Consider the following 7,735-nt stretch of genomic DNA (forward strand, 5'->3'; position numbering starts at 1 on the left):
ATCATTCCAGTAACCACCACCCAAAGTTCTAACCAATTAAAAGAAGTCCAACAACTACTGATGATGCAAAAAGAAGTCTTGATAGTATAAAGATTCAAAACATGATACCTAATAAACCCCTTACAGAACCCACCTCTTGCGTAACAGGACGGCTGTCCACTGTTTTCACAGTACTGCGGGATGGCAGGGTGGGAACATTCAGCACCAGGCTGACCTTGAACATGGCTTCTGGAGTGATCTCTACTTCTCCCTGCTCTTTAACTTCTTTCAAAACCTGGGAAGGAACAATAGATAATCAGTTGATACTGCTTCAGGATTACATGGCATAAACTACACGGGAATTAGGTTCACATATCCTCATGAAATCATATTTATGAACCGACAAGAAAACTCCTACCTGATCAATGTCAACTGGCTCTTCCTCCTTGACCTCTACTTCTTTGTCAAAGTCAAACTTTGGGATCACAAATGCCTTTTTTGCAGAGGCCTGCTTCTTTGAATGAGGATTGTTTGTGTCAGAGGCATCACTCCACCTTCTCCCCCTGCGGTATTCTGAAAGAAGAGGACACAATTACATACTTCTCTAATCTGGTACTGCACATTTCTCTGTAAACAAATCCTGTAGTATCTTTGCATCAAATTGTCATGAACATAGGCAGAACAATAAAAAAACTTAAGAAGATGCATTGATCGTTTAGCTCACTGTAATCAGATTAAAAATCTCACCAGTAAGGGTCATTCTCTTTCGAACCGGTCTGTCTTCATCCTCACTCTCAGACTGTTCTGAGTCCGACTCTGACTCATACTCCACAGGAACAGTGGCAGATGCAGACACATGAGCCACCAGGTGCCGTGTAGCTGTGATCACCAGGCGCCGCAGCAGCTCCACAATCAGGTTATCTGCAAGTTTGATGAAGCATGACAGACGCAGGAGGATCTGTCGCCACTCAGCTATCTGGGTGTACGTTGGGCCATCTTCTGTTAGGGAACAATCATGAATTTAACACATGGAACCCTATATGTACAATGTACATGTACTAGTACATAGTATTATATGTATTGGCTGTGTAAGAGTCCCAAAATCAGTTTCCAGGAAATTCACTGTAGAACACATGATATATCATTATGTATTTACTAAGTAACATTTGAATAAAAAGATGTTGGGATACATATTACTTACTTTTCTTCCCCGAAGCTTTTGACTTTTCCATCACAGGTTTGTTTGCCTTCATGTCCTTGGTGTATGTGATACCTTCATTTTCTGCCACTTTCTGTTACAAAGGACCAAAAGCAGAATTAGATGATGGCAACAGAGAGAAGGCTGTGATCATGTTGTACATGTAAATGTTGATTCTAACTAGAAATGACTGCTACAGCAACTTTATTTCTAGGACAAAATTGACTAGATAAAATCTAACATTGCAAAGTGGCCACACAATGGTTACCTAGTATGAAACAGCAAAATCTTTGTTAAAGTCTATCACTGGAACATAGGTGTAAGTTTATATCCTATAGTATATACATTGTACAATAGGGAGTTCATTAATTTAATCCTTTAAGTCAGGTTGAAGTCAGCAGTTCTATCTAATAGATACAGTTGGATCTCAGAAGGATGTATGTTTGACAGTACAGAATTAACTCACTGCGCAGGCATCCCAGACCAGCTGGACCACCTTTCTCCTGAGAGTGTTGAGCTGCTGTAGGGACAGGTTACACTGGTCCTGCTGGACCTTACAGAAGTCCTGCAGGGTCAGGGTCTGTGTTCTGTCCAGGTGGACCAGGAGTATGGCACTCCCACTCTCTCCTAACCCTGGTACACAACAAGAACACATCCCCATCACAAGGCTTTATGTGTCACAACTGTTGCACATAATTCTAACTTGCTATAATTCTTTTTACAAAGACCTAGCTGGTAACTTAAGATACTAAGCCAAATTGTGATTTCCATAACTACATGTACAAAATTTCTGAAACAAAGTAACTTTAGTTACAGTCTTCCTTTTCAAGCAAATAGTTTGCCAACAGTGCTTTGAAGTCATAAATGTTCCATTTTTGAACACCACAGAAGACCAACAGAGAAGAAGTTTCCCAGCTGACTACCTGTGCGACTGCTGGATGCTGCCTCACACAGGTCCCTGATGTGCAGAAGGCAGCGCTGCAGCAGGTCGTTGGCGCAGAACAATGTGTTCTGCAGAACAGTCCTGTTGCCTGTGTTCTTGTTGCCACGTATACATCCCTTCCACACAGTGAAAGCTTTCCATATTCTGTGGAAATTGTTATCAAAGGAGCAAGATCCATATATGTAAGCTGTATATCAAGATCCATTTACATAGGCTGTATATATGCTGATAACAATACTTTTTCTTTGATAACTAACACCTCAATTAAATGTCAAAATACATGAAAATGCAAAGATACACACCATTCCTCTAACTTTAATTACTTTGAGACAATACCTGAATTTCTCAAAGACAGGCAGTTTGTAGATCATGTTGAAGAGTCTTCTCTCATACATCCAGGTCATAACAGGGGTCATGGTCAAGTCCTCACCACCCTTGGGTCTCTGCTCAACCTACATTGTACAAATTTATGTAACAGACAAGAGTGACTACTTAAACTTCCCATGGCCAGGAGGCAGCCAGAGCAACCAATGTATATAGTACCGCAACATAACATGTAAGCTAATGCCATTAAATTCTCTTGTGGCAGATGAGTTTGGTACAAAACACAATCTCCTTTAGACAATGGCATGCAGTACTTAATGACATACCAGAGTAACATAGGAAGCCGAGACTGTGTGGAATGATGAGTTTGCTCGTGCTGTGTTGGCTGAGACCACCTGAAGGTTATAAGGATTGTGACGGGAACGTGTATCATGACGCTCTCGGAGTAGGGCATACAGGTAGCTCCCGTCATCCTCCTGCCTCTCTGAAGTTATTTCCTAGAAGAAACGACAGCAACAGTTTTAGCCATTTGTGTCACCAGAATCACAAACAGTAAAATATTTTTTTTAAGTCAGAATAACTCAACTGCTTTAGCCAATAAATGTTGAAACGCTACCATTTCTTCTTGTCAAACCAAGTATGAATGATAACTTAAGTGCTCAATAACATGCAGGTGCTTCATATAGTGCAGCATACTGAGAGAAACCCTTAGCCCACTAGCACACAATATTACATAATACTCATACTATACACTATAGTGCTGTATTAAATTTGGACTTACATTAACATTTAAAATCATTCTTCAGCATAGAGATACATCCATACTACTATCTCCTGATAAAACACAGTTTTACAGTGTGACACTTTGGAGTTCATGCAAATCCATCTTGTGCATCTACTGATTAGAATGAAAGGGTTTCCTGCTGTGGTACCCAAAATGCCTCACCATTGAATCTTGTTCTAATGCTGCACTTTGCTGAAGTGGAAATAAAGGGGGATGAACATACAGACATATGCATGGACTGTATTGTCAAGTCAGTTTTGGCCCTTTCCTTTCTGCTCGAGCCTTCCTCTTACATGTACATGTACTAGTATTTTTAATATGCAGTCACAATCACAAACACCACCCTATGAAAGGCAAACAAATGTACCAAATAAAGCTTTGGGTTTCTTAGGAAACATCCTACTTGTCTTGTTAAAAAAAATTGATTTGGGCAAACCACACAGAAATTGTTTAATTCCAAGTTTTGTGGCTTCCCAGCCAAGCACAGCTGACCTGCATTGGATCCACATCATCTATTGTCTTCATAGCCTCACGAACACCAGGTCCATGTAGCGGCAACTCTGTCCTCCAGCCCAGAGACTGCCTCATCTTGATAATCTGATTGGCTGCATCATCATCAGCTGGCACTGAGAAGATGATTATGGGGGTTACACAAAGATTTGACGATAGAAGGCTTAGCAACTGTACTTGAAGGGTTATTAATGTGGTACATAATCTGTGACAGACAATTCAATTAAGTCTTACAATGTCAACGATGAGACAGGTCTTTTCTGCTACATTTCCATGTAAACTATGCACATGAGTTTGTAACACATGCTTCTCATAGCTAAGAATATCTTCCACGTGTTAGCTCTCATATTCTTCTGAATGCTTCCATTTGTCAATTTAAGAATTCAAAGTGGTATTTGTAATCTTATAACATTGTAACATAAGTTGTTTTCCTGAGCACAAATAACAACATCGGACTCCCACTACTTTTCAAGACAAATGCTATATGCATTTATTATTTCATTAAGATTTCAGCTGCTAAAATATATGGCAGCATGTGCCATTCCACAGCAGGCTGCATCATCCCTACATGCAAATCTGAATCCAAGAACATGACATTATCTGGTAGAAGACATTTGGAAGGAATATTTCTGTGAGTCTTACCTTTTACCACCCTTTATACCATCCAGGTGAAAGCAGGAAAAGTCATGAGAAACTCAGAAAATTCAAAAGGTAAAGACAGAGATTAGAGTGGAATTCTACAAATCAATGTGTCATCATGATGACAGCATGTGCATTAATAGTGATATCATTATTAGAGTATTGTGGGGAGATTTGTTGCATAGTAATTTATCATCCTTTTATGAAAGGCAATCTTCATTGACTTCATTATTGGTGGAAATTCAGGAGAATAGATAATTACTAAAGGGAGGACTGGAAATATTTGTGAGTCATAAAGATGTTCTTCTAACTATACAAAGAAAGAATCTAGAACCAGAACATGGTAATACCCAATAAGTTCTTGCAGTTAGTATCAAAATCCTTCAGTCTCATGGCCACACCAGATGGCAGTAACTCTCATATTGAGGATACCTGAGAGAATACCTTGCAGTTGCTAAAGCTATTTTCTCTTCAGCCCCATCAATTGTACAAAAAGATTTTCTTATTTAGCTATCAGCTGCAAGAAGAGTAGCGGACTGCCGTTCCCCCTCATGCAATGCAATATCATGTACTTGTAGATTAGAATATCAGGGTATGATTTGATAACTTCAATTCCATTACCTGTAGTGTCGTATACATTGGTCAGCTTGTATGTCAGCACTTTCTTGGGATCCCTCTTTGCCGACTTCCTTCTAACGGACCCGGCCTCAGAGGCTGCTTTCTCTTCATCAGTTACCATGGCAACATCAATGTTGTTTTCCCCTTCCTGTCCAACTAGTTCAGGATTTGGCAGATCAGCTTCTTTTTCAAAGCCATCCCCTTGTAAAGAAGCTTGTGCCTCCTTGTCTTGGACTTCAGAGTTCTCTACTGCATCTGTAGCTTGTGGTTCATCTTGCTGTAGAGTTTCGTCACTGGGATGACTGGGAACAGGTGTTAAAAAGTACAACTGAAACTCTGAAGGATGCTGAAGATGCACACTGTCAGCCATCTATATCAATATGATTTGTGAATCAATCAGTAGCCTTCAAAATTCACTGAAAATCTGGACCTCCTAAGAAAATATAACCTGTTGCTATTTAAAATTCTTCTAGTAGTTAAACAATGATCATTGTTTAAGATTACATAAAAACTTGCTGCTTGTTGTGTCATTGTGCTTGAATCAAACTAAAAATATTATTTCAAATTTGATCTTTTATTTAAATTTTACCGGACCCTATACATAAAGCATGCAATCCCTATCTCACTTTTTACACTTTCATAGTCATACAAAGGTATACAACCTTTCAAGAACTGCAAGACTATGTACAATATTGATATAAATCTGTTACCAACTGGCCCTTGTCATGTGAGGTATTTGTCACCATTACAGTAATTCATATATAGGAGACCATTAATAATCTGCAAATACTGTATGACAGGAGATTTGTTAGTGTCATAAATCAAAATTTTTATATTTCCCTCCACTATACTTGGAAATGTTGCCTTTCCAGTTCATCAAGGTTTCCAACATTTCGGAATCAATTTTGATTTTTGAATTTTAATTTCTGAAATGCTTAATTTATATATTAGTGTACATATGTTTAATAGCCACTGTTTTTCTGTGTCTCAGCTGTATTTCCTCCAGACTCATGAATTAAAGCAAACATTGACAAACATTCAATAAACAGTGAAACATATTCAGTATGGCATTTATCAATACTGCAGTGATCTAGAATGACACTTGAGAATGATGACTCCTAATGCCTCTAATCCCTGACCTATAGACGTCTGAGCGTGGGACGGATGAAACAGACTTACCAGCATTACTCAAGCAACCATTCAAGCCTGACTGATGGTATATGTCAAACTGATTTGCATTTGCAGCTTCTGATTTATTCTGAAGACTTCAGAATATTCTTGAAGGGGCTTTTTCAAAAAGGATATGCTAGAATGATGCCAAATTCTATAACCTTTTCCTTATATAACAGAAGCTATAAATTTTTGAGTGTGCAATGCTGATACCTTAATCACTCAGAAATTCAATTCACACCCAGTCTCCCTAACAAAGGCCTGATAGAATTGCTACTTTTTTAAGGCATCTTTCATTTAACGTTATGCTAGCATCTATTCATTATTGAAAAGCATAAGGTTTTCCAGTAATAGTATGAAAGGATATTAATTCAAATGTAATCTACTTAGGATAAGGTATTCTATATCCTCACCCATTGCTCCCATCTGTTGCCAGCTGTGTCCCTCCATCCTGTACCACCGCAGCAGTTTTCTGTTTGAGCTGCTGTTGTTTCTTCCTCTGCTCGTGGTCTCGTCGGTACATCATGGTGCGGAAGGCAGGCTGGACAGACGGACCGGGGGCCTTCCCTGCAGGGGGCCGGGGAGCCAGAGGAGGCTGGACACACAATATTACAGAATCATTTTCTTCTTCTTCTAAATTTGTAAGAGATCCATTAATGTAAAAGCCACAGAAAGAATACCTGCAGAAGTGTATCATTAACTAATTGTGGATCCAAGTAAAAGTCAAAGCAATAATATAAAGAAAATTGCTATAACACTACACGACAATAACAACTTTTTTACACTATGTAGTCTGTTTCTTGAAACGTGATTATTGTATCATGCTAAGGAATTTTCTATGGTTGAAAGAAGTAACAGCAAAATCTCTATATAAGAGAAACTTGGATTTCTGAAAAGTTCATGTTACCTGTGCTCCGTTCAGTTTTTGTGGCCTTGCAACCTTGTTCTGGATAGTCTGGTAAACCTGTGCGTTTTGTGGATGGTCATATAACCGAGCCTTGAGATCCACACCACGGAGCTGCTTCGCCTGATGAACCCTCATCACCCCATTTTCCTCAGGATTACCCTCCTGAACAAGCAAGATCTTTATCAACACAACTGCAGAATGTGTAACACCATAAATTTGCATGTTTACTACCTTTGCTGAAAAGGTTATGTTTTCAGAGCCATTTGTGTGTCTGTGGACATTATAACATGAGATGTTGTGGATGGGTACCCAGATTTGTTATATGGGTAGTTGTTGATAAACAAAGGACAAGTTTGATTTTGGACATTCTTGTGGCTTTCTATGGTATAGCTGCAGAACTTCCAGTATCTATATATTGTATTCTGATAATGCTATGGTCATGATTTTGTAATGGTAGATAAAGGAGATGGTTTGCATAATTAATGAGGAATTTTTAGAAATCCGATGAATTTTAGAAATCCAACGCATTCCATAAAACTGACTATTCAAACATACATTTGTATGTCATATATAACTGTCTAAAAGAGAGTAACGTCCATGCAGATAGTATCTACATGGACGTTGTATATATGACAAACTGTTTATACTAATATCATAATGAAA

At 38.7% G+C, this 7,735-nt stretch overlaps 1 protein-coding gene across 1 annotated transcript in view; it reads right to left on the reverse strand.

Annotated features, from left to right (window-relative positions):
* LOC109471121 (dynein heavy chain 6, axonemal-like) overlaps window positions 1-7,735 on the reverse strand; it is a 43,331-nt gene that overhangs the window by 31,284 nt on the left and 4,312 nt on the right. The window contains 13 exon segments of the mRNA XM_019770346.1: window positions 134-274; window positions 398-552; window positions 727-978; window positions 1,181-1,271; window positions 1,644-1,810; window positions 2,101-2,264; window positions 2,457-2,572; window positions 2,771-2,941; window positions 3,391-3,420; window positions 3,721-3,854; window positions 4,999-5,297; window positions 6,579-6,760; window positions 7,073-7,234. Coding sequence (XP_019625905.1) covers window positions 134-274; window positions 398-552; window positions 727-978; window positions 1,181-1,271; window positions 1,644-1,810; window positions 2,101-2,264; window positions 2,457-2,572; window positions 2,771-2,941; window positions 3,391-3,420; window positions 3,721-3,854; window positions 4,999-5,297; window positions 6,579-6,760; window positions 7,073-7,234 — 2,064 coding nt within the window.

The sequence above is a fragment of the Branchiostoma belcheri genome, unplaced genomic scaffold, assembly GCF_001625305.1.
Source record: "Branchiostoma belcheri isolate BF01 breed outbred unplaced genomic scaffold, Haploidv18h27 scaffold24, whole genome shotgun sequence".
Taxonomy (NCBI): domain Eukaryota; kingdom Metazoa; phylum Chordata; class Leptocardii; order Amphioxiformes; family Branchiostomatidae; genus Branchiostoma; species Branchiostoma belcheri.